This window comes from Trichogramma pretiosum, unplaced genomic scaffold (genome assembly GCF_000599845.2).
Source record: "Trichogramma pretiosum strain Unisexual culture from Peru unplaced genomic scaffold, Tpre_2.0 scaffold70, whole genome shotgun sequence".
Taxonomy (NCBI): Eukaryota; Metazoa; Arthropoda; class Insecta; order Hymenoptera; family Trichogrammatidae; genus Trichogramma; species Trichogramma pretiosum.
In genome coordinates, this window is record NW_019641132.1 from 282,700 (window position 1) to 306,145 (window position 23,446).

The 23,446-nt window shown below is 37.4% G+C and overlaps 6 protein-coding genes across 7 annotated transcripts; 3 read left to right on the forward strand and 3 right to left on the reverse strand.

Annotated features, from left to right (window-relative positions):
* Positions 1 to 20: 20 nt before the first annotated feature.
* LOC106658298 lies at positions 21 to 6,084 on the reverse strand. Its single transcript, XM_014380192.2, has 6 exons — positions 5,860 to 6,084; positions 4,785 to 5,683; positions 3,940 to 4,714; positions 3,282 to 3,869; positions 2,675 to 3,213; positions 21 to 2,596 (listed from the first exon to the last, which is right to left on the reverse strand). The coding sequence occupies exons 1-6, from the start codon at positions 5,989 to 5,991 to the stop codon at positions 703 to 705; spliced, it is 4,827 nt and encodes a 1,608-aa protein (XP_014235678.1). The 5' UTR covers positions 5,992 to 6,084; the 3' UTR covers positions 21 to 702.
* LOC106658460 (cytochrome c oxidase assembly factor 6 homolog) lies at positions 6,001 to 8,054 on the reverse strand. Its single transcript, XM_014380455.2, has 4 exons — positions 7,796 to 8,054; positions 6,614 to 6,758; positions 6,482 to 6,543; positions 6,001 to 6,194 (listed from the first exon to the last, which is right to left on the reverse strand). Exons 2-4 carry the CDS (start codon positions 6,752 to 6,754, stop codon positions 6,086 to 6,088), a joined length of 312 nt encoding a protein of 103 aa, XP_014235941.1. The 5' UTR covers positions 6,755 to 6,758; positions 7,796 to 8,054; the 3' UTR covers positions 6,001 to 6,085.
* A 648-nt stretch (positions 8,055 to 8,702) lies between these two features.
* LOC106658459 (N-alpha-acetyltransferase 30) lies at positions 8,703 to 10,811 on the forward strand. 2 transcript variants are annotated; one of them, XM_014380454.2, is made up of 4 exons: positions 8,703 to 8,953; positions 9,128 to 9,446; positions 9,529 to 9,704; positions 9,770 to 10,811. In XM_014380454.2, the coding sequence occupies exons 2-4, from the start codon at positions 9,146 to 9,148 to the stop codon at positions 10,085 to 10,087; spliced, it is 795 nt and encodes a 264-aa protein (XP_014235940.1). In that variant the 5' UTR covers positions 8,703 to 8,953; positions 9,128 to 9,145; the 3' UTR covers positions 10,088 to 10,811. The 2 variants fall into 2 exon arrangements, with proteins under 2 accessions (XP_014235940.1, XP_014235939.1); XM_014380453.2 differs by having other exon boundaries at positions 8,708 to 9,446.
* A 377-nt stretch (positions 10,812 to 11,188) lies between these two features.
* Positions 11,189 to 14,293, forward strand: LOC106658370 (solute carrier family 2, facilitated glucose transporter member 10-like). The gene is made up of 5 exons (XM_014380281.2): positions 11,189 to 11,973; positions 12,035 to 12,586; positions 12,661 to 13,025; positions 13,104 to 13,332; positions 13,417 to 14,293. Exons 1-5 carry the CDS (start codon positions 11,625 to 11,627, stop codon positions 13,656 to 13,658), a joined length of 1,737 nt encoding a protein of 578 aa, XP_014235767.1. The 5' UTR covers positions 11,189 to 11,624; the 3' UTR covers positions 13,659 to 14,293.
* Positions 14,294 to 15,286: 993 nt separating this feature from the next.
* Positions 15,287 to 22,614, reverse strand: LOC106658395. Its single transcript, XM_014380309.2, has 9 exons — positions 22,474 to 22,614; positions 21,861 to 22,044; positions 21,606 to 21,799; positions 18,911 to 19,129; positions 17,997 to 18,853; positions 17,641 to 17,928; positions 17,157 to 17,573; positions 16,478 to 17,086; positions 15,287 to 16,394 (listed from the first exon to the last, which is right to left on the reverse strand). Exons 1-9 carry the CDS (start codon positions 22,592 to 22,594, stop codon positions 15,765 to 15,767), a joined length of 3,519 nt encoding a protein of 1,172 aa, XP_014235795.1. The 5' UTR covers positions 22,595 to 22,614; the 3' UTR covers positions 15,287 to 15,764.
* Positions 20,009 to 22,367, forward strand: LOC106658394 (carbohydrate sulfotransferase 11-like). The gene is made up of 4 exons (XM_014380307.2): positions 20,009 to 20,236; positions 20,323 to 20,660; positions 20,735 to 20,930; positions 21,005 to 22,367. The coding sequence occupies exons 1-4, from the start codon at positions 20,231 to 20,233 to the stop codon at positions 21,584 to 21,586; spliced, it is 1,122 nt and encodes a 373-aa protein (XP_014235793.1). The 5' UTR covers positions 20,009 to 20,230; the 3' UTR covers positions 21,587 to 22,367.
* Positions 22,615 to 23,446: the final 832 nt, after the last annotated feature.

Here is a 23,446-nt window from a genome sequence, read left to right on the forward strand (position 1 = left end):
TTTTAAAAAATTCTGAAAGGTTTTTTTTTTTTGAAGATGAGTTTGTAAGTACATAGGGTTGACAAGTGTTTTGAACTCTACTGCAGTTAGTTAATGCATTATCAATTACTTCATTTATTCAACTAGTCGAATTACAAAATTACACGCACTCGTAAATTCTTTTGAATTATACAATTTTATATCAAAAGAATTATCAAACACATGAATTAAGAATCATAAGACAAAAAATATAATTTATTAAGTCGCTATGTGTTGCATTTCTATTGTGCTCTTATTATTTTATGTTAAAAAAATACATCGTTGTACATACTATGATCATAAGATTATACTGAATTCCTATTGTTACTAAGTCTAACTAATAAAACTTCATTAATTCTTATTTATTAAAATAGATAAATGAAAATAGCATAAATTGGATAATTTTTTAAAATATAACAACTTGATTTCATTCAATCTTTGGTGAATTTATCGTATTAAAATTTGATACATTTATAAGTTGTGTATGCATTTACGGAAACAAATACATAATAAAAATCTGATGTATTAAGGATTGCACAAGATAAGAAAACTTGAGTTCTGTAATCTCACCTATGATTGACAAAAGTTTGATTTGTTGTATAAATTCTCCACTTATATGTATAGTATTCAATAATAAAAATTATAATAATAAATAAAATTTGAAATAAAAAACTTTCTGTTAATTCATTTGATTTTTAAATACTTTTCGTTAACAACGTCGAGCTTTAGTTTTAAATATTCACTGTACTTGATGCTCATGATTGTGCGAATACTTCCTAAATCAATATCCATCTTTTCTATCAACTGGTGCTTAATATCAAACACCTCATAACTGATGCTCTCGTAAACACTCCTCTGTTTGGTGAACATTCCATTGCATATTTTTTGTTGAACGCAAAACACGATGAAATTGATTATTTTGGTTTCTTCAGCGTGAGATAAAACGCAATTATCATCAAAAGGACTGTCGATGTCGTCACTAGAAATGGAGTTTTGTTGTTCTTGGGGTTTAATCGTTGATAGATAAGCTCGAAAGAAGGCTCTAACATCCTCCGCATTCAGATCTTTCAACACACCGTTGTTCGCGCTCAAACTCAACATGAGAACAGGATGTACGAGTTCATGCTGTATTCTAGCTCTTGACAATTTACATGCTAAAATGACATTGTTGATTAAACTTTCGCGCGTAATTTGTCGAACAATATCGATATCGTCTCTGATTAAAGTCAAGCCCGCCAGGAGAGGCTGCACGCGATAGTTAGGCGCAAGCTGAGCGAAGTTACTAAGAATAACGTCGAGAGCTTTCGCAACGAGTAATCTCAAGTGTTCCGGACAATCGAAGTAGTTGTCCAAAGTCACTTTTTTCCGGTAAATGCAACTGATCAAGTCTTCGAACAGATCGAGAATTCCAGAGCCTCGAGACGATAGAACGTGCACGAGTATCAAAAGCTCTGTAACGTTATGAGAACGTTCACTCACGCAGTCGAGTTTCGTGGCGAACGTTTTAACTTTGGCGATGTCAATGTACTGCAACTCAAGCAATCGGCTCGTGAATGCATTTCTCACGGACTCGTTGCAGTAAACGTTCAACCGATCCAACAGTTGCATCGGAAACGTGTCAAAGCCTTCGGTAACATGATCGATGCAGCTTATCAAGATGTGACGATTGTCCGTGGGCGCATATTTGAAAAAACTCGTGGCAAAGTCGATGCAATTAGCACTCAAGAGGCTCTTTATCAGAGCGTAGTCTTCGTTTTGTTGAATGTAATCGACGCAAAAGCTCGATAGCTCGTCGACAAATTCGAAAAAACCAGGCCTTGTCTTGTCATTGATGTCGTGAAAGCAACTCGACTTGGAGTTTTCGTTCGAATCGTTTTGATTGTCTTTGATAGTCAAGTAAAATTTGCGCGACAACCTGAGTAATTGAGCTTCGACGCTGTAGCAGAGCTTTTTTCGAGACGTCAGTTCAGCCCTGCGAGTCCAATAGTTCCACAGAGTTTCGTTTTTTTCACGGACTTGGAGATTTCGACGTACGTCACCGAGCAACTTGATCTTAGTGTGCTTGACACTGGTACTCAACTGTTCGTCTTCGAGTTTCTGATACAGGTATTCGAGCGTCAGAAGATATCCGTTGAGCTGATTAAAATCGTAAAACTCGACGAGCTGAGCCTTGATTTGGCTGATTTCGAACTCGAGATCGGCAATGCCGATGCTGGCGACGTAAGCTTTCGCGGCCAGATGTCGCACGTGCGCAATGGGACTTTTGAAAAAGAACAGCAAACAAGTGCGAATCTGGCGTACGTAGCAGGTACCCACGCCTCCATCCATGAGCTCGCAGCCGCTCACAAAGAGCTTCGATAGCAACGACAGGATGTGTATGACGTTCTCGCCGCTGCGATATTGCTGCCATTGTTGACAGCAGGTCTGCAAAGTGAGCAAGATGTAAGCAGCCAGTCGCGGGAAATGCGTCGTCAAGTAGTTGAGCGAGTAGCCGTATCCAAAGTCGAGGATACGGGCAGCGGTGTTTTGTCCGACCAAGCGGGACACTATCGCGCCAAACAGCTGCAAGCTCCCGTTTCTGAAACAATTCAAGCTCGTTAAGATTTTTTTTTATTAAGATTGTAGTACGGTAATTGACGCATTTACGAATGTTTACCTGATGGTGAAGGAAGGCGAGGACAAGTATTCGAAGCAGAGTAAACTTATGTCCTCGAGGTATGGGCTCATTGCAGCTTGTAGCTGTTTGTCGGCCACCAGAGTCTTGAAAAAGTGCAAATGCAAAGCGCATGGATCATCGCAGTTGTTGGCCACTTTTTGCTCGTTTTTCGTTGATTTCCTTAGCGATCTTGATAAATTGGATACTGCACTTTGAAGCATTGGCCGTTCACCACGAACGTCGTTGGCCACGATTTTATGAAACATAATTGTTAAACCAGCACCTCTACGAGTTAAATTGATACTCGCCAAAAAGTCCCTGTTATAAAGACTCTCCAGGTAACCGTCCAAACTAGCCACTCCTCTGCCTGTTTCAGTAACGAGCCGCGTGAGCTTACCGATAGCCGTTCCCGCGGACTCGATCACACCTTTCTGGCGGCATTTCATCAAGACTGCCACCAATATATCCATCGCGCAATAAATTGTATTATCTTGGGCTAGCTCGTGTTTTGCTACCTCTACCGCCAGTTCACAAAGAACCTGAAATATTAGAGAGATGATAATTTTGTTTATGCGAGTGGAAATAAAAAATTCCGAAGCTTTCATACCTTCAGCGATCGCCAGATACAAGTCATGACAGTTTGCTGTGCCGGCGACAAAACGAGCTCGTCGTACTCGTAGCTTATTTCACTGCTTTTGATCGCTTCATCGATTGCTATTCCCATCTCTTGAAAAGATGACGAATATTGACGATCGAATTTCGTTAATTGCAGATCGCCATGCGTCTTGGCTGAAAAAGCGCTGAGAAAATATATAGCAGCATTCTCGACTAAGCCCATGATTTCGTTCAGAAACTGATCGGTCACCAAATGTTGCTCCGGGCCGTTATTGAAAGCTATCACCGACAAAGCCGTAAGAGCTCCATAAAATGGCATACGATGCGTAGCAGCTTTGAGTATATCTCGCTTAGCCATGATCAATTGATGGCCGGCTTCTTCGAACAAGAGTTTGGAGTATAACTGAGCCTTGGCGATGGAAGCTTGACACTCAAAATCTTTTTCGAGTTTCAGAGCCTCTTTGTTTTCATTTCTGTTCAGTGGGAACCAGTGAACTAGTACCTTCATGATCAGCGATCCACTGTCTATCTCGAAGAATTTATAAGAGTTGCAATGATTCAAAGCTATCGAAAAGAGACTCTGAAAAAAAAAACAAGTTACTCGAATGATCCTTAAATTTTGCATTCATTCAAACATACACACAACTTACAGCTTTTTCCCCGATCGTGATGACATCCGCGCTAAAATAAGTCACAACGAGATCGGTTGCTAAATTTTTAACATCGCTAGCGGGATCGAGAATTAATTTCAATAGTAATGATATAGTTTCGCGATCAGTAAATCGCCACTGTCCCGTATCTTTCATGTGAGTTTGCAACTGAACTCCTGATTTTGCTGCCTCTTTATGATTTGGGTCTTTGGATATACCTACATCACCATGTAGAAACATCAAAGTTGCCTTGTAAAGCTGCAAACCGAGTATTTTGCGCTGATAGCAAGAGCCGATTTCGAAGCAATCGATAAAAAATTCGTGGAGCCACCCTAGAAAAGGCGTTACCAGAGAGTCCCGACACACAGATGTCTTTTTTAACAAACTAATCAAAAAGATTTTAAAATGATCTATTGTTCCTTCCCGCAAATATGTAGTGTCGGCAGTGGCGTTAAAGAACAGGAAGTGCTGAATCGTTTTGATGATGTTAGCCATATCAGTGTCGTCAACGCTAACAGCCGATCGACAGCAATTAGCCGCGAACGCGTTCAATCGAACGACTTCCTCTTCGTGGTCCAAAAAAGTGACGTTGTTGGCCAGCTTCAGACGAATTGGGGGTAGTCCAAAGCCCGCAGAAAAACGCAGCAGATATGATTGGTAAACTACGCTTTTATCGTCACAACAGCGCAGCAAAAAATCTAAAAGATCTCGATGCTTGTTCAAAATAGGCTTAATCCATAATTTACAGAGAGATTGCAGTGCATAGTATTTTTTTCTAAAAAATCAATAAAAGTTGAATGAGTAAATTTTAAAAATACTTCTATACAGATATTGGATAAACTTACTCGGCTTCCCAATCAATTACATAATTTTTCAAATGTTCTCCAAAAGCCGATTTCCATCGGTCTTTGTCAATTCGACCGCAAATGATACTATAAACTCTTGTACTGGCGCTGCTCAAGTGGCCAAGTGTCAGACTGTTGAAAAGATTTGACAAGAATTGAAAATCGGTCATTAAATCAATATTCGGTAGATAGACGCAGATTTCAGCGAGTATGGCGTATTTGCTCACGTGACACCAAGAGATTTTATCAACGCAACAGTGAAACAGGTATTCCAAGTAATCGTCGTATTTTGACTGCATAGCAAGTAAATATTGATTAAATACTTTGACAAAACTTGATTTGCACATGACATTGTTCCAGTTGGAAAAAATGATCGCCTCTAATTTTTCTTCAATGTCGAGACAGACATCACTAGACCAAAAATCGGTTTTTTCAATGCGCCGCATCCATGATCTTAACAATCGAAAAGACATGTAGGTAAAGCTGGTATATCTGATGCAGTGTGGATATAGACAATCAAAAGCGTGCCGATAAACGTCCAGTGAAATGACATGACTGTTTCCCAATTGAAGGAAACCATGAATGATAAGGTGCTTAAATAGCTCCAAATTATTTATTGAAAATATAGTTTTTAGATCGGGAAAAATCTTCATGGACTCATTCAGATTTAAATACTCGTGTAGTTTTTTCTCGAATTCTTTGAGCGATGGCATAAGCGCACGTCGCAACGATAGATAAGCATGTGATGCCAGCAATGTTTCTTCATTGCTGCAGGTGGAAATTTCATCTTCGTTGCTGCTGAGAAATTCCATCAAAGCTTTTAGCACCGATTCCCATTTTTCCGATTGCTGTTTTAAAATCGATAACCCCGTCGGACACGAAGATAGACTAATAATTGCCTGAAAGTAAAAAACTACTGCTTAATATCAAAGAAAATAACTTTGCAAAACTTTTTTAAGTCTACTTTTTCATTTTTATAAAAAAAATGAGTTTTAAGTTATAATTTTTAAAGAGAAATAATATATAATCAGTAAAAAATTTGAAATTTGAATAAGAGGAAAAATGATTTACTCACTCGAAGAGACTCCAAATTAATAATGTCTTTTCTATCAAGGGGAAAATTGAATTCAGATGGATGTAGTGAGAGACTCTTGTCAGGTTCTGTTTTTCTTGACTTAGATTTTATGGGGCGGTGAACAGGTTCCATTTTTTATTTTAATTATTTATTTCATCTAAACAATCATAGGTTATTATCTGCTCTAGTTACTCTGTAGTAATACTTTATGCGGTTTTGTAAAAATTCAATTAATTGTACTGAATCTTCGTGGTGAGAAGGCATGAAATGATCGTCTTCGAAGTATCAAGTCAGAACAGCTGGATGGTACTTGACTCTCGATATCTTTTGCAAAACTGAAATTTGAAATTGAAACACTTTTAATTTTTTCATAGTCAACATATTAACATGAAAAAAAATTTGAGTAGACTTTGATTGATAAACTTCTTAAATAAAATTCACAAGAAATGGCAGGAAAATGAATGACTTAAAAAAAAAACAGCCAATTTTATTTTCAAGCAGTTTATTAGAACGAGTTTAGTTAGTTGATGCTCACTAATTACATTATATACATATATTCAATTAAAAATGATTAGTTATTGATCACTACACTTTTTCTTTTTTTGGAAATTCGGGAACGTACCCTTCTTTCTCTAATTTTTCCTTAAAAACTAAATATCCTCTTCTTTTGTCAAAGTGTTTTACCTAAAAAATTTAATATTAATCTTCAAGAGTACAATTGCATTTAAAAATATACAAAACAAAAATTACCTACCCACTGTGATGGACAAAATTGTTCATATAATTTTCTAAATTCTGTGCACATATCTTCTGATTTTTTTGTATCTAGACATGTCCAATATGCATCTCTGTTATCCCAGCATTTTTTTCGATCTTCCTTATTTGGAAAAGACATTTTTCTGTAACAAAAAGTAAATCGAAAAATAAAACTTTTTTACAGCTAGCAAAATTTGAGCGTAATTTTTAATTGCCAATAAGAATTACCATATCAAGTTCAAGCAAACTTCAACAGGGTATAAATCAAATGATGAAATATGCAAATGAACATTTAAATACATTCTATTGGTTAATTATTATAACTTACTTACCCAAATGCTCAAATTATTAATAATGACTCTAGTTGAATAAGTTGTTAATTAAGATTCACACCACAATGAACTGAACAAACAAATTTATGTTCTATCTCATAAGAAGTCTTAGAAATTTCATGATGAAGTATGTATGAAGTTTTTGAAATTCACTTTACTTGATACTTTCTAGATTTGTTATAAAAACTAACCAATGAATTTGAAATTCTTGCAAATTTCATTCAATGAACATAAACACGATTAAATATGACTTGCACAGCCTAGGTTAAGGTTTTATAAATAGATGCAAAAATAGCAAAATATTTATGTTTTAACTTATAAAAAAGTATATATAGATTTAAATAATTTCTAGTGTTTATTCTTTATGATAAACCATAAATAGAACAGCTCATTTCATTGTAACTATTTGTTTAATTTCTTAACTTTTCCTGAATTTATCTATAAATTCAGTGACTATTGACTTACTACTTGAATGTTAAAAATGATTAAAGCTGTTTTCACTTTTAACCAATTTCAAAATATTGGCAATATTACAGAACAAAAAATAAGTTTTTATATTATATAAAAAAAATATAGCCAAATAAGTTTTATTAGTTTCCATCAAAATTTCTTCAAGCAAATAGTTTATGACAATTTTTTCTATCAACTATTTTGTGAGCTGTAACATGTTTTAGGGAAAATTTGGATATTTACCAAATGTTAGTAAAATTAATTGGGTGTTCTTGTCTCAATTAAATAAATCGAGTCGCAATAATTAATACAATTGTGATTCATGCATCAATGTTATTGATTAACTACAACATTAAATGAAATTTAATTTTTAATATTTGATTAAAAAAATAATTTACCTGTTCTAAGAAAATTTCAATTGAGTGTCTAATTCTGTTGAGAATAATCCCAAAACGGTGCACTATTATTTTCACTAACAACAAACGAAGATTACTATTGCATGTATGTAAACAATCAGCTCAAATTTTCAATCGTTTCTGCAACATTATGTAAAAATGCTTGCTAGATATAGTCTACATTCAGTAAAACTCAGCAGTTACTAATTTAGTATTTCGCTTATGCTGACTAAAATATTGATAGGTTAGGGGACCCCCCTTACACGCTCGAATCTTATCCAAGCTTGAAGCCACCCACAAAAACAAAAATATCACGTGGTATGCGGCAAAATTTGTGCGAAATATTTGAATAAATATTTGAATGAATTAATGACAACATTATTTTTTTACGAATCACGTAACTCGTTCGCATAGAAAAAACGAACAAGTATTTTATTAAAAAAATCAAATATTTGATACTATCGAATAAAGCATAAGATCAGTCAAAAGTAAAAAAAAATTAAATAATGATCCTAACATTTTTGTAAATCAGTTATGTTATCAGTTATAATCAAGAAATCTGAAAAAATAAGACTACATAGAATTTACTTTCATCTCATCGTAAGTAATTTTGAAATCAGGGTTACAATATAAGTACTGTGGAATTAATACCTACTAGTACAATATTTATGTTCATGTATTTCAATAATAGCATCAAGAAATATCATGTTGGTTGAATTTCTCAAAGATCCAGTGTCTTAGGTTAAAGTGCGTCCTAAATCCAATTACAAGAGAACAATTACGGCCCCGAAATATTTAAAAAATCCCGATTCCGCGCGCGAAATAAGAGCAAACTGGCAGAACGCATACCTACCGCAAATAAACTGCCAAAGTATATATATATATCCATAAGTATATGTAGATGTAAAATGTGTGTGTACATACATTGCCTAGTGCCTCTGCAGACAGTCTGCAGAGAATTCAATATGGTGTCGTTAGTCAAGCGGTGTATCGCATGATTCTGTCAACGTCGACGCATTTAATTTTGCAATTGAATACTTTTCTCTTGTAGTTCCCAACTGTTTGTCAATTATGAAAATACGGCTGAAAATCAACCAAGAGCTTAGGCCTCGCTGACATTGCCACCCTTTCACTCGGGCCTTCTAAATTGACCATTGTGTAGTGCGTTGAACATTTTTGAGTGTTTTTAACCTGTTATTCAAATCATAATATATTTTTTATATTTACTAATCGTATGCAAGCTTACACTCGCGTTCTTTTTAAATTTTTTTCATTACATTGTGCATCGAAACACGCATCATCATTGTCTTTTTTGGTGAAAATCGTCGATAAAAGTTTTCTTCAAAACGGGCAATGGAGACCAGCGTAGTAAACAGCAGCAACTCAGAGCCTATTGTTGATTCCGATACTATTAATAAGGTCAAAGACAAAGAAAACTTGTCAGATGTCGAAATCGTAACCAATGACATCAAGACCCGATTATACTTGCTCAAAAACAGCACCGACCAACGTCCAGCAGAAACCAAACAATTGAATGGACTTCGACAACTTAATGGCAGGACCGAATCTTCGTCATCTGAATCCAAAAGTTTTGTTGATAATACGCAAAATGTCCAGTCTAAAAATACTGAAGCTAATCATGTCAATGAAAAATGTAAGTTTGAGAGACAATTTTACTATTTCGATTATTCATTAGTGCAGCTTTAATTCTACTATCAAATGTTTTTTCTTCATAGGCACTGAGGCACAGGATTTACCTAAGAGTACAACAGGGGAAATTGAATACGTTAGTTACACTAGTGAATTACAAATGCCAGATATAATGAAATTAATTCAAAAAGACTTGAGCGAACCATATTCTATTTACACTTATCGATATTTTATTCACAACTGGCCAAAGTTATGCTTCTTGGTAAGAATCCCACTATAAATTCTATATATTTATTATGAATACCATTTAAAATTAATTTTTTGCAGGCAATGGATGGCAAAGAATGCATAGGTGCTATAGTTTGCAAACTAGATATTCACAGAAAAATAACTAAACGAGGTTATATAGCTATGCTTGCTGTAGATATAAAATACAGAAAACGTAAAATTGGTTCAAATTTAGTTAGACGTGCAATAAAAGCAATGATTGATGACAATGCAGATGAAATTGTGTTGGAAACTGAAATTACAAATCAACCTGCACTAAAATTATATGAAAATCTTGGTTTTGTTCGTGATAAGCGCTTGTTTCGCTACTATTTGAATGGAGTAGATGCTCTAAGACTCAAACTTTGGCTAAGATGAAATTCACAAGTGTACTTGTGTTAATAAAATTTCAAATTTAGCTACTTATACCGAAGATTAACTTCAGTAAAACATAGCAAAGTGATTTTGTGTACATGTGCACTTTTTATTTGTTAAAATTGATATGACTTCTATGTTGAATCACAGCGTCAAATGTTGTTTTTTTAGGTATCGATGTAATATCGCAAGTGTAAAAGAGTGATTGTACTGTTATAAATAATTTATTTCTTCTCTAGCACTGTATAAAAATTCAAAATTTGTAATTAATAATCTATTTTAAAACTGCTAAACTAAATATAAAAACTGTTTGCAAAAAAATTATTTTTCATTAACAACTGTGTAATTAGAATTTCATTGCATTATGCTATTTATAATTAAAATGGAAATTGCACATAAAGTTTAGAATAATTTGTTTATAAAGTTATGAAATTTATATAATAAAATGTGTTCATAATCTGATGACTGAGTTCCCCGCAACAAATCATTAAAAGGGATAAGTAATTTAAAGCAGTTACTAATGTGATTAAAAGGAGAAAAGTAATGACAATTTCAATGGGAAAATTCCTTTATCAATCAGATCATGGAAATTAAATTAAAAATATGGCTTTAAAATATTTGAAATGAACTGTGCAAAGTGATACTAAAAGCTACTCAATAAATTACAAATAACTTTGAATAAATCAAAGATACAGACGTCCAGTGGAGTTTCTGATTTTCCAGAAAGCATCAGCCTAAATGTATATTGGGCTGCTCTCATAATGTACCACTGATTGACCTAATTCTTATAAAATTAGATGTAAAAAATTAATGTAATAGCTTTGTTCAATAAAATGTAAAGAAATGTTAATACAAATTCATGAATAAATGTTTTTACATAAATTCGTTTTAATTTTCACGGTAAGTTCATGTCCGAAGCTCAGGTTTTGCTTGGAAATTATTTCGAAAGCTCGCGCGTGCTTGAAGAGTGGTAGGCAGGATGGTAGGTAACATTGTGCGTTCTTACTGTATATATCTCTATACTATACGTATATGTATATATGCACATTTGCGAAAGTGGGAGGCTGTCTAGTAGCGACTTCGGCCAGAGCACAGGTTCTCCTATACATGGCCGCTTCCAACAACCCACAATCCTGTAAGCCGTACGGCGTATCAGGGTCAAAGGATAATTTCGCGTTCACCATGAGAACACGTTATGTACTTTGATTTTTCTCCTAGCTAATAATTTCACGCTACATCGGATTCATGAGTGAGCGTTGAAATTCGGTGCCCACATAAACTTGAAGCATTTAAAAGCTGCAACGAAGTTAAATGCCTTGCATTGTTTGATATCGATACAGTTTGGAGTTAAACTAGGTGAACAAGTGCGCGTACAAAGTTACTGTCACCTCAAGATCGACTTATTTAAAAAGTGATGAAGATGTTTGAACAATAACTGATAAGTTACAACATAAAAATACGGTGGTTTTTTAAAATATTTCTTACGCAGTTTTTTAAGGGCTACGAATTTCTCAATTCAGTTGATTATTATTAATTAAAAATGTCTGAAGACGAAGATACAACGATTTTACTAAAAAGTAATAACAAAGTGGCACTTAATAACGCAGTTGTTAAATTGCCGATTAAAGAGTACGAATACATCCCTCCAAAAAAAATTCGGAAACCCATTCCGAAACACACTGAAAACCTCACACCTTTAGTGAGTGAAAATCAAAATGTACTTGTCTCAATTGTAGCTGTTGCAGCGGGTATTGCATTTGGCTATGACATGGGAATCGGAAAACAACTTGCTCCCATAGTAAAAAACAACTTTGCACTCGATTGCGAAGAAGAAAATATAATAGTTAATGTATGGTTCATAGGTTGTCTACTGGGTGCACTATTTGGAGGTAAATAACAAAATTATTCCTTGCTAAGTTCTTTCATCTTTACTCATTGATCATCTTTTAGGGTTTGTGATTGATGTTTGCGGACGTAGGTGGACTATGATTTGTTCTTTAGTACTTCTATCATTTGGTTCTATGCTATCAGCATTAGCAAATCACTATGCTCTTTTCTTGGCTGCAAGGATTATATGTGGATATTCTGGAACAGTGTCAGCAATGGCTCACTGTATTTATATGTCTGAAGTTTCAAACTCTACTAAGCGAGGATGCAACATAACTCTTCATCAAGTAGGCTCAGCTGCTGGATTACTTTTGTCAGTTATTGTGGCTGCATCTAAAACTTTGGATAATCAATGGCGTTCTGTTATTGGAGCAACATCAGTTGTTGCTCTAACAACCTGTTTTACAATTATTATATTTCTGCAAAGATCACCTTCTTTCATGTTACTGAAAAGAGTTGCAAATGTTCCTCGAGTACCTGTGAAAAATTCATGGTGCTACGTTTTTGAAACAATCATTGTCATGATGATTATGCTGGCTTTGAGACAAGGAACTGGAAGGCAACAAGTTTTGTACTATGCTCCAAGATTATTTGCACTCCTAGGAATTTGTTCAAGTAATAATTTTTAGTGTATGATGTTAATTTTATCATAAAATGGAATAAAAATGTTTTATATATTTTACTTTTAGATATAACCAAAGTTACATCCATGATTGCCCTTGGAATTGTTAGAGTTTTTAGTACTATACTATGTCTTATTGTAGTAGAAAAATGTGGACGTCGAACAGCTCTCATTACTTCAGCTACCATTTGCATGACATCAATATCATTTCTATCATTATTGGCTACATTAGATAAAGGCGAAGAGTTATTGAATTTTCCTAATGAACCTTGCAGCTTTTTACCACCGAGTAATTTTGGTACAGAATATATGATTAAAATGAAGTCAATTTCTCCAACTGGCTCACCTCCACCTTATCCTCTATTACCAACTCCTTTAGCTATGGCTATTCCAAACACTGAAACATGGACACAAGTGAAATCGTCTTGTGAGGTATAGTTTTTGTGAATCAAAACAAGTCTTAAAATGAATTTAGTAAACAAATAATTCTTTTCAAATTTTTTATTTCAGACTCAAAATATTATAACATCGGATGGGCTAAATGGAGGACTCAAAATTTTAGCTGTCATAACATTACTTGTATTCGAATCAGCATATGCCTTAGGTATTGGACCAGTTCCTTTATTAACTCTCAGTGAAGTATTTCCTGCTGCTTACAGAGGTAGATGTGTTGGGTTTTCTGTTGTTTTGATGTGGATAGTTCACATAACACTTTCAGAGTCAATTGGAAGTATGACAAGTAAGTTAAATGTATATACATGTTGTAGATTTAAAGTGACTCAAAGCTTTTTAAAAACAAAAGTTTTAATTTTGATTTTTTCAGGAGCAATGACATTGCCTGGCACATATTTATTCTATAGTTTTATGTGCCTTATTGCTATCATTTATGTATTTCTTCTTTATCCTGAAACTAAAGGAAAGTCATTGAACAGAGTGGCACAAGAATTACGGAAAACCCCACTAGCAACGCGAATTTGTAACAATATGAAAAGTTTGCCATCTATTTGTCATATAGAATGGATAATAAGACTTGGAGACAAAGCTAATCTAAGTACACCTATATGAAGGCCAGGTACATTTAAATCTCCCCAATTAGAGGCCTTTAATATTAATGATCAATATGAACTTATTCAACCTATCCAATTAATCAGTTTTGGTGTAATAGGGTTTTATATGTTTATGAAAACTGCCATTTACATGCAGATAACTCTTTATGGTTAATGGTAACTTATTTACATAAAAAAAGATCATGCAAAAAGCATATAACTTAAAATGGGAATTAGAACTTCTTTAAATTTTTTTTCAAAGATGGAATATAATTTCAATAGATGTTATCTAAATTTGTTACCTATAATTGGTTTTATCAAGTGGTTCAAAAAAGTATCTGTATAATGAGTTTTTTGAAACTATAATTAAATTAAAATTTTTATTATAGAAAAGAGCTAATTTTAGAGGATATTAAATCTCTCAAGGAATTTGTTTAGAACAATACACAAAAACTAAGTCTTCGAAAAAAACATTAAAATGAATTTTTTCGAAAAAAACCATAAATTCTATGCAAGATTACTATAGAAACATAAAAATTCTAGGTGTCATTTGACAATCTAAGAAAGTATAGTATGATAATACGTTTTATTGTAATCGTGATTAATTTCTCTACTTTGCAAAATACTTTCAATCAATTGATTACACGAATTTTAAAATGGCAATTTTATTTATTTCGTGTAATCTTTTAATTTTAATGATACGATTTTAATAAGTATAGTTTAATAATTAGTATTAAAAATTCTTGTAATAATTACGAAGAATACTTTTGCTATTAAGACTGAATTGGATCCAATTTTTTAAAAATAATTTTAGATCAAGTGTTGAGTTACATTAAAATGGGAAATTTGTAAATAGATTATGATAGTATTACCAATTACTTTTTTGATGATTTTTCTTACAGCGTAAATTTTAGAATCTGATCAATCATAAATCTTAAGGTACTAGTCACTATTTCATAAGTTTCAATAAAATATAAATTTATAGTATAACTGTATAAAAAGTTGGAGTAATGTTAAACATTATGTGAATGTTTATGAGTTTAAAAGGCGATTCATTTATAAGAAGTCGAAAATATGTAACTTGAATAATTATTTTAAAATTAATTATACATTAAATTAATCTTTTTCAATTGGATAAACGTACAACATCTTTATGCCCATATTGAATTTTCGATAAATTTTTATGAATTGACGAGATTATACCGACTTTATAATTGATACAAATTAATTTTGGAATCATTAGAAGGAAATGAATAACTGTAGAATTATTATTAAATTTAAATTGCAGTATAAGGATCAAAGGTTTCACTGATGTTATTGAATTAATTAAAATTTTTTTAATATGAATATTCAAGTTAGGTATAATGATTTTTAACGTCTCGTACTATATAGTAGTAGTCTCAATAAAGATTTCATTTTGTACAAAGGTTACTTTAAGACAATCCTGTAGTTTATTGTATAAGTTTTATTAAATACAAGTATATACATGAAGTTTATAAAATATTTAATTTACAAAAATACATAAAAAATTAATTAATTATATGTAATACGGTGAGTTAAATTTTTACGTTATTTCCTTTTTTTTCAAACGATATCGAGAAGAAAATTATAAATAAAACTACTGTTCGTAAAAAGATCTTGATATATTTATTAAAATTTATAAATTAACATTTTGATGTTAAAAATAACGCATGCGAAATCTCGAAATAAAATATCAATCGTTGACTGAAGTTAAATTTCATGCATTAAGCATAAGATAGAATGCTGTTTATCGTTGGGATTCTGATAAAATTTTTGTTTTAAAAAATACAATGAATATTAATACTAAGCCTGTGTATAATAATCACAACCGATATAATGGAAGACCTTAAGTGTGGATATGATATCACCATATCTTTTCATTTTTTGTTCATTTATAAATAAAAGGAACGTTATGGCTATCTTAGTTCGTAACATTCATTTATGTATGGGAACATTGAATGCCAATGACAGAGGAACGTTTATGTGTAAACTTTTACGCGTGCATAAAAGCACACCAGCGTGTATATGTACGCATACGTTTTTATAGTATAATTTTTAATACTAACACTAGCAATTAATAAAGCGTAATCATTATATCGTGCGGTCAGTGGGCCTTGTTTATTATTTTGGCATTTGGACTGAAAGTACGTTTCTTGCTCCAGCCTTGAAATCGGGGGGGAGACAAAACTTGTTTTAGAAATAGTCGTCTTTTTTCTCTTAGATTTGTCGGCTCGTTGTATTTCACATCGTTATCGGTACGCAGACTATTATTACTCGTGAGGCTCTGCTTATCGCAATTAAGCGAAGTTTCGAAAGCTTGCGAATCATTGAATATAACGGAAATTCGCTTGTTCAACTGGGCTCGGTTCAACGGTATTTGCTGTTGATCGGATTTATTCGGTGACGATTCGAATCTATCGCGCAGCAACGAAAACTTACATCGCGGTCGGCTCACGAGTCCTCGGCGTTTGTCAATACTCAAATTGGAATTCTGAGCGAGTGTTGGAGACAAAGAACGCACACTTTCCGTGTTTTCTGAACTCGTGTCCGTCGACATATCGTCAATGATTTCGTCCGTCAAAACGAAACCTACTTTTTTTCGTCCAGTCATGGATTTCTCGACGATGGTTTCGCTATTTTTACTTAATATAGACGTAATATTTACGGGAATTTCATCCTGGATAATCTCTGGAGGCATTGTATTTTCCACATCGTGGTCTTTTTCGCTGCATTTCTAAGTACCAAAAAGTAGAGAAACAATTAAACGAGTGTTAATTTTAACCGAGGAAAAAACCTCAAAGCTATGATGACACTCACCTTTGCTCCAAAAGCATTCATATCCACATAGACATTGTCCTCTTCCGGGGCAACATTAGTAACAACTTCGGTCTTGGGGCCTAGAATGGGAGAGTCCGAGAGTATTGCGTTGATTAAGGGCGTCGTTACACTATTTGTTTCTCTCAGTCTATAATTTGTCCACTCTCGTATCAATTTATCGTAACTACTACTCGTATCGGAATTTCCTACGAGAGATCCTGTCGTCGACCAAGGCTCGGATGGATTATAAGAGAAAGTGAGGTTGCTGTAATCGTTGCCTGCAAACAAGACTTTAGCCAAGTGAGATTTCTTGAGAAAAACTTTATGGGAATCCTGTTGTTGTTGTTGTTTCTGCTGTGGAAAATCTTGGACACGAGCGGGTGTCTCGCTGTTACGATGATAAATGTAGCGTGGCGAGTTATCAGCGGTGCAACGTCTGATTTCGTCGATCGTCGCCACGAGGGAACTTACCGAACTCGGCTTATGCAAGTTCACTCGCAGTTCTGGCAGGTTGCTGCTACTCGCTTCAGATGTTATGGTGTCCAAAGACAACATGCCACCCAGCTCGTCGATCACCACGGGTCTAGCCGAGAATAAATTAGACCGGTCCTAAGAAAAAAGAAAGAATATCGTTCATCAGTTCTCGCGAATCAGTCACCTTAAAAATAGAGAAACATACTTGAGAAGTCTCTTGGATCGATTCAGGTAACGTTGTCGCGGTGTCGGTCGTGCTGGAGACTTCTTCGAGCGTCGCAGCTTTGTTGCCGACCGATTCCAAATCTGCCAGATCGTAAATGAGAGTGTCGAGATAATCGTCCTGCCGACTGGTTCTCATGAACTTCCTGAGACTGGTGTAAGTCGCATCGGAAAAGTCCGAGCTGAAAGTCGTGCTGGTGAGAGTATCCGTGCGCCGATCGCGAACGACGCTGTCGTCGTGTATGTAGGTCTCGATGTCGGTGTATCCGCGCCAACTTCTGATGCACCAGGGCGGCCTCGCTACGCTCAGCGGGCACACGTTCTCGTAGTCGTGTACCGACGTTACGTGGCTCATTGTCTCTTCTTCGACTTTGTCGACGTGCGCATTTTTTTCCGGAAACTGCGTGAGGAGTCAAGAAAGTAAGTCGTTAGTCGCACGAAAAAATGAAATTAACGTCGTCGCGTACCCTGGGCGAGATCGATGCGTCCTCGCTACTGTCCGAAGCCACAGGAGTGCCGAGCCTCCCACGAAGAAGTACGCTCTCCGACAAATTGTCCGAGTTCAATAAATTTTTGACGGGCAGAGAATCGATTACACCGGCGGATTTGTCCTCGTTCAGCGACGCGTTTGACTCGGATTTCAGCTTATCGAGCGAAAAGCTCTTCTCCACGTAGTTCTCGTCGTCCGTCACAAGCTCCAGGCCCAACTGCGTCAAGGAGCATATGGCGCGTCGTTTTTGAATTTCGAGATTGCCCTGAAAACGCTGTATTCGTTAAAAATTCCTTGGATCGATAATTGGTGTGCATGGTGTAAATAACGTACAGCGGCCACGGGATCAGCGAGCTCCAAGTCGAGCTCCAAGTCGAGATCCAAGTCGAGCTCCGAGCAGATACCCCTTCGCTTCTGCTTGACGAGCGACTCGCTGCTGCTCGGCGCTTTGGTATCGAGCAGCTCCTTGTCGTCCTCGAGATCGAAGCCGTCGAATTTGGCAGTGGCAGTGGCAGCCTGGCACTGAAACTTTTCCATGGAAACGGAGTCGTGGCTGGAGTTCTTGTTGTCCTCGACGACGGCCCGCACCGTGAGGTTGTTCTCGTCGGAAAAGCTGGCGTTGATTATGCCGTCCTTGTCGATAGAGTCCGAGCGCTGGACGACGTTGTCGAGCAAGAGATTTTTGTCGGTCGACTCGGATGATCGATGGTCGCGATTGTCGCGCTTTTTCAGCGGCGACGCGGAGGCGACAGCAGCAGCGACCGAAGGGAAGGCCGACGACGAGGCTGGGCCCACCGCCAGCTCGGGATCTCGCGCGTTGTTCAGCTCCGAGGCTCTGTGGCACAGCTTGATGGTCTTGACGTGCTGAAACATGCAAAAGTGCAGCAGCATACTGAGGGCTCCGACGAAGCTGCCGCCCAGCACGAGGACGCTGCCGACGACGAGGACGTTGCTCGGATACAGATGCTTGTAGGAGAGGACGTAGGCCGCGTAGAAGGCCACGTTCTCGATGAGCGCGCACGAGTAGAAGAGCGAGACCCGGAAGCGCACCTGTCGCTCGCTCAGTCGCAGAAAGTCGAAAAAGTACACCGAGCCTATGAGGCACTTGTACAGCATCTCTTGGGGGATGCTCGGGCAGAAGTCCGTCGTCTGCTGGAGGAGCCAACTGCTCATGGCCAGCGAGTGCAGAGCTGATGAAAAAGAGTCGATGTAGCGATTATGCTTTATACAAATACGAGGAGCCTTACCGAAAATGAGGAAAACCCAGTAGCGAAAGCAGAGGCTAGCCAGGACCAGAGCCGCTATTCTCGAGGCCAGCATGCCGCCTCGCCAGAAGGCCTGGATCATCATCGACGACCACGTGTACTGCGACTTGCTGCTGTCCTGGTGGCTGCCGCGGCTCGTGGCCAACGAGTAGGCGAACAGGGCCCATGTCAAGGAGCACAGAGACGATATTATGCAGGCACCTGCGCCGATAAAAAGAGCAACGATTAACAACGCACAAAAAACTGTTGCACAACCTTGATTACATGGATGTACAATGTACATCGGCAGCGGGTCGGCTTATAAAACTATTCATGAATTTTAATCGAGGCAGACGTTTTTCGCGACGCGCCCAACAACGAATCGTATACTCGCCTTATTTTGTGACATTTAAAAATTAGCCGCGAGCATAATTCTCGGAGAGCGCGAAAACGTGATTCCACTCGTTTTCAAGAAACGTCGGGGAATTTGTGAGGTGCCACCATACAGGTGCTAAGGTGGACGACGCACGTGAAAGAAAAATTAATAAATTATAAAACGTTGTAGTTTGCAGGTGACAAGTGTACTCGCGGGTGCCAAAAATTTCTTTCGTTCCGATGCTCCGAGAAAGTGGTCAAACTAGTTTGCTCATTCCGTACGAATTTTTAGCCTGCTCGTAATCAAATCTGTATGGCTTAATCCGCGACAAAAACTCGGACGCAAAGTATGGAAAAGAGTGGCTGTCTACGCGCCTATACGTATGAATAAAATCGAGATCGGAAGAGCGGCGAAAGCGAAGCAACGGTTCGGCCTCGCATAAATTTGCCGAATAAGTAGCTGTACCTAGCTGGTGCGTCGTGTATCGTGCCGTGCAATATTGCTATCTCGCCGGCAGTTGGTCTCGGCACACGAAAGAGGTGCAGTCCCGCAGCGTGCAACATTATGGTTCGCATTTAATACATAGGGGTGTCACAAAATTTCAAAGTTCAACATGCGACGGCTCGATTATCACGAGAACCATGTGTGTTTGTTTTTGTTTGCGATGTAGAGCGGCGCGGATGAGAACAGCGCGAGTGACCGTAAACATTGGATCGGCCGATTCGGCGCTTCGTCAGTCGAGTCGCGTGCGCGTTCAGAGGCAGAGCACGAGAGTTTGGATCACGGCCCGCTGATGTCGCGCGTCTGAAGGAAATCGCACGAGAGTCGTCGAGAAACTTCATCGAGTGCACCGAATTCGAAGACGAAGCGCTTCTGCTACCGATCGTCCATACGCTTTCCAGAACCGATCCGATCTCTCGCCCGACTACGCCATAAAAGACGCCAAAATGGGGGTAAAAGTTCCAACGATCACGACGACGATCGTTTGGAGATGAAGTTTCCCGCGCGAATCTGACCGTTTTTCTCTGCTTACTTTCAGCTTAAGAACGAGCTACTGATCTTGTTTCTCGTTTTCTGCACGATAACTTTGATGAGGATTTTCTCCGAGTTGCCTGCAGAGCAAGATACGGAATCAATTCCGCAGTACGAAATCTCTCCGATCGGGAAAGTGCCCTTTTTTCCCGAAGAAATAACTGAAGAAATCGAGCCACCGTATCACCTCGAGTACGATGAGATAAACAATTACGAATTCATATTCGGTGAGAGAAGAGACAATATCGTGCATAACTGCCGGACTTCTGGCCTTTCTGCCGAGGCTTTTTTTCAAGAGTCGGAGGATCCATCCGTCGATCCATATATGAATATGATGATTAACCCGTGAGTATTTGTTTAATCGCGCGCTAATTGGCATAGTTTAACGAGTGAACATTTTTACGAAACAATTGACGCAGGGGGGTTCCTCCGTTGGCATGGTGTCCGGTTTACAAAGCGGGGAGCACCATTTGGAAGAAAAATTTTGCCATACTCAGCGGTGACGCCAAGTCCGACGTTCTGCGCACAGGCAATAGCGACCCTTTGGATTTGGATTTAGAGGCGATCATCCAGGGACGCTATACACTCACCTATCCTGTCAGCCAAATGAGGAAGGTAAATATTTCAACTTGTCCCTTTTACCTTGCTACACGATCGTACTACTAATGCCGAAAATCAATCTACTTCAGAGAGCCACCGGGATGGCGACCCTTATGGTGGTGAGGCATCCTTTCGAGCGACTGCTATCGGCTTACAGACACAAGTTGGAAAATCGACAAGACCAAGAGTATTACTACGAACGTTTTGGTAAACGCATCGTGGAGAAGTATCGTCAAAAGTCGTCGAAACATACGCAAGCCGAGCCGACGTTCACTGAATTCTTGAACTTCATCGTCAACGAGCAAGAAACCGACGATTACTGGGCGCCTTATAACTCGACCTGTTATCCCTGCACGATCAAGTACGACTACGTGATGAAATTCGAAAACCTAGTGGATGAATACAACTTCTACCTCTTCATAACCGGTATGCATAAGCACGGCTTTCCCTACCCACTCACGCCACTTCCCGAGAACGACCCAAAAAGTTCAACGTCCCAAAAAGTCAAGGAGTATTATTTTAAACAAGTGCCCACCAAGCTACTTCGCCAAGTGTACGAGGTCTACAAGCTTGACTTTATCTTGTTTGAATATCATCCCGATGAATATTACTCATTTTCGATGAAAGACTCGGACACTGAAAAAGATGTTGAAGTCTATGCGCATGAATAAATTTTATATATCTACTTACTTGTCCAAAACGTGACGCGTTGAGATACGGCCATAGTATAGAGTTGAAATATCATTTGAGGGACTGCTACTAGCAGCGACGTGAATAGATTCAATGTAAAGGCTTCATTTTCTAATCGAAAAATCCAGTCTTTCTCTTTTAAAGTATTTTTACTTTTCATGGACTTTAGTACAGAGTTGAGTAAGAAATAAAATCTGCCAACAGAATAAATTTTAACAATTTTCCAAATCAAATTGGAATATTCTGAATAAATACCTATGTATTACTGCTAAGTGAAACATGTGTGAGATCCATTGAAATAGCTTCAATTTTCCATTTGTTTGATACCATTTTAAACTTAGTAACTGGAGAAAGAACGATGGCACTAGAATCAGTAGAGCTGTACAATAAGCCCATGACTTATTTGTATCAAACCAATGTTCAATCACCGCAATGAGATCTGTCAAAACATAGAACCATGTATTCAAATAATATGCAATGATCTCACCAATAAGAATGCTGATATAGCTATTAATTTTAAGAATTGTATATACGTGTAATTGTATAGTATTTTAATTTAAATTTAATCATGATTCGTGTGCTAATATAGCCACTAATTGTAAGAATTGTATATACGTGTAATATTTTAATTCAAATGTTATCTAGTTAAAATGTCAAGTTGTTCATTGACTTTTAGCTCATTGACTTTAAATGAATTGTACATAGGGTTTATAGAACTTTTAAACAGCAGTAAAAATAAAAAAAAAAAATAAAATAAAAAAACATTTGTAAGTTTTGTGAAACGTTATTTATTAAATGCTTTAGTTTGTTTTTTTGTTTGAAAAAAAATGTATAGATAAGAAGAAGAAAGAAATAAACTTGGTTTAACCTGTGACAATGGTAGCAGCAAAGAGTGCTATAGTGAGACCATAGAATACAAGGTCGAGGGTCCTGCGAGTCGTATCTCGATTTTCGCAATATTCCTGCGACTTGTTGTTCAACGCTGCCATCGTCGTCTTGGTCAGCGAAAGACGCCGCCTCCGCCTCGGTGTCGAGTCGGACTATCATTTATCGCTTACGCTCCGCAGGGCCCTAAATACTTGATTGAGACGAACTTGCACGTTATGTTTCTTCTATCTCGGAAAGCAAAACAAATCGCTCCGACGACTACTGCACACGCTCTTTTTCGCAACGCCGAGAGCGTACAACAACGCAGCGCTCTTCTTCTTTCCACTTCTTCTCTTCTCTTCTTGTTTGCCCTACAACAGCAGCAGCAGCAGCACCACCGCCTCCAAATACATATATACGAGAGGCAGAGGGAAAAAAAAGAGAATCGTCTAAGCAACAGGTAGCTATAACGAAAAGATGCACCGGTCTCGTTTGCCGCTCGCGCAGCTCTCGTGTAGCTGCAGCTTTTGTAATGCGCGCGCGACGCCTTATTTTATCGGCGATCGGTTACACATCGCGAGGCACGTATCGCAAACTCCAAGAATGTTGAGTAATGTAAACTTTAATGCAGACAGGTACTTGTTGCCTACGTACTTTGGGCACACACGCGATCTTTCGTTGAGCAAACGCAGCAGCAGCACTGCACAAACGACACATACCGGGCGCCGCTTCACTTCTTTCTTTCTTTCTCTTTCTCTTTCTTTCTCTCTCTCTCTCTCTCTCTCTCTCTCTTTCGTTTTCTCTTTCTTTCTTCGCATCACATTTGGTATATGCTACGCTATACCTGTGTGGTACAGGTATATACGTATAAACACGCACATTCCTCATTTTGTTCCTTTTGTTTTCGTTCGGTGCGTGGGGAGGGTTTTAGAAGCTGCGCGCGAGCTCCGACGTCCAGTAATGGCCATCCACTA

Coding starts and splice junctions, on each gene's coding strand:
- LOC106658298 (XM_014380192.2), bottom strand. CDS start 5,991: ATGGAACCTGTTCACCGCCCCATAAAATCTAAGTCAAGAAAAACAGAA. Junction 5,684..5,859: donor TTAATTTGGAGTCTCTTCGA/GTGAGTAAATCA, acceptor TTTTACTTTCAG/GCAATTATTAGTCTATCTTC. Junction 3,214..3,281: donor GTATCTGGCGATCGCTGAAG/GTATGAAAGCTT, acceptor CTAATATTTCAG/GTTCTTTGTGAACTGGCGGT.
- LOC106658459 (XM_014380454.2), top strand. CDS start 9,146: ATGGAGACCAGCGTAGTAAACAGCAGCAACTCAGAGCCTATTGTTGAT. Junction 9,447..9,528: donor TAATCATGTCAATGAAAAAT/GTAAGTTTGAGA, acceptor TTTTCTTCATAG/GCACTGAGGCACAGGATTTA. Junction 9,705..9,769: donor GGCCAAAGTTATGCTTCTTG/GTAAGAATCCCA, acceptor AATTTTTTGCAG/GCAATGGATGGCAAAGAATG.
- LOC106658394 (XM_014380307.2), top strand. Junction 20,661..20,734: donor ATGAATATGATGATTAACCC/GTGAGTATTTGT, acceptor CAATTGACGCAG/GGGGGTTCCTCCGTTGGCAT. Junction 20,931..21,004: donor CTGTCAGCCAAATGAGGAAG/GTAAATATTTCA, acceptor AATCTACTTCAG/AGAGCCACCGGGATGGCGAC.
- LOC106658395 (XM_014380309.2), bottom strand. CDS start 22,594: ATGGCAGCGTTGAACAACAAGTCGCAGGAATATTGCGAAAATCGAGAT. Junction 19,130..21,605: donor ACGCGTCACGTTTTGGACAA/GTAAGTAGATAT, acceptor TTATCGGCGCAG/GTGCCTGCATAATATCGTCT. Junction 17,574..17,640: donor ACGCATCGATCTCGCCCAGG/GTACGCGACGAC, acceptor CTCCTCACGCAG/TTTCCGGAAAAAAATGCGCA.
- LOC106658370 (XM_014380281.2), top strand. CDS start 11,625: ATGTCTGAAGACGAAGATACAACGATTTTACTAAAAAGTAATAACAAA. Junction 12,587..12,660: donor ACTCCTAGGAATTTGTTCAA/GTAATAATTTTT, acceptor TTTTACTTTTAG/ATATAACCAAAGTTACATCC. Junction 13,333..13,416: donor GTCAATTGGAAGTATGACAA/GTAAGTTAAATG, acceptor TGATTTTTTCAG/GAGCAATGACATTGCCTGGC.
- LOC106658460 (XM_014380455.2), bottom strand. CDS start 6,754: ATGTCTTTTCCAAATAAGGAAGATCGAAAAAAATGCTGGGATAACAGA. Junction 6,544..6,613: donor AATTTTGTCCATCACAGTGG/GTAGGTAATTTT, acceptor TAAATTTTTTAG/GTAAAACACTTTGACAAAAG. Junction 6,195..6,481: donor GAAAAATTAGAGAAAGAAGG/GTACGTTCCCGA, acceptor TTCAAATTTCAG/TTTTGCAAAAGATATCGAGA.